Below are 955 nucleotides of genomic sequence, written 5' to 3'. Positions count from 1 at the left end.
GTGCAACAATGAAGGAGATATCCCATCCCTCCCTAGTGGGTACTAATCTACTTATTGATCAGCTCGTTGTACCATTCCGCTGCAGATGCCCGCATCGCTGGAGGAAGATGGGGCGGCTGTGGAACAGGATAGAATGGCAGAAATGCTCAGTGTTCTGTACGTTGCAGAGCGCAACATCAGTAGTACCCCCCAGGAGCAATTTCAACAGCAGAAATCGCAACAGGTTCAGCCGACTTCGGCGTGGCGCTAAGGCGTTTGGGCCCTAACTGGGAATGGTTTACTCCATCTAGGGCTGATGCGGGCCTAATTGCTACGTACTGAATATTCCGTTTTTTACGAGTTGCCGGTTCAAATGTTACGTATCCCCGACCGACCGCTATCGTTCACGTTCCACACGGAACTAACAGGAACATAAAGACTACCGACGTGCAAACTTGAGAATGATGGTCTTTCACGGCGTTGGCTGGCGACAGAAGACGCACGCTGCCATCTGGTGGAGGCGATGATGCATAAGACTGCAGAAAAGAGAGGAAGGACTATGTGATTATAGGAGAAACGTAAAAGATATCTCAGCATCTTTAGAGCACTGTGCTGTTTAGTATTAACTGGGAGGCCCTGCGAGATGGTAGGGCGTATCTGTGCTTGCAGACCGATTGCAACGGAACGCCGAGCAAGTGAGCAGCAATCAACTGTGGTGTTAGTAGATGCACCGTAAGGGCGTTTGGGCCTCCTTGCATCTCGGCTTGGGTTTCCGACATGTTTTTGAGCAGGAAGTGCTGCAATTCAGGGCCGGCTGAATTCGTCGTCCCTCAGGGCCCTGCAGGAGGCTGAGTCATCCCTTGATGGGAACCCAGTCCCTGAATGTGCAAGTAAATGCCATGGTAAAGAATTAGTTTAGATTATGTACTGATCGGCAGATCGGCATCGACCTCCTGGCAAAAACAACTGTATACAA

General features: G+C 50.5%; 1 protein-coding gene across 1 annotated transcript in view; it reads left to right on the top strand.

Annotated features, from left to right (window-relative positions):
* The window catches only part of EMH_0066810 (uncharacterized protein), a gene marked incomplete at both ends in the record, with an annotated part of 779 nt that extends 529 nt beyond the window's left edge, over nucleotides 1–250 (top strand). The window contains one exon of the mRNA XM_013498550.1: nucleotides 86–250. Within this exon, the coding sequence (XP_013354004.1) occupies nucleotides 86–250 (165 nt within the window). The remainder of the gene's footprint in view (nucleotides 1–85) is intronic.
* Between the last annotated feature and the right edge of the window lie 705 nt (nucleotides 251–955).

This window comes from Eimeria mitis, genomic scaffold (assembly GCF_000499745.2).
Source record: "Eimeria mitis Houghton genomic scaffold, Emh_scaff3514, whole genome shotgun sequence".
NCBI classification, from domain to species: Eukaryota; Apicomplexa; class Conoidasida; order Eucoccidiorida; family Eimeriidae; genus Eimeria; species Eimeria mitis.
This window is presented reverse-complemented; position numbering and strand designations above follow the sequence as displayed.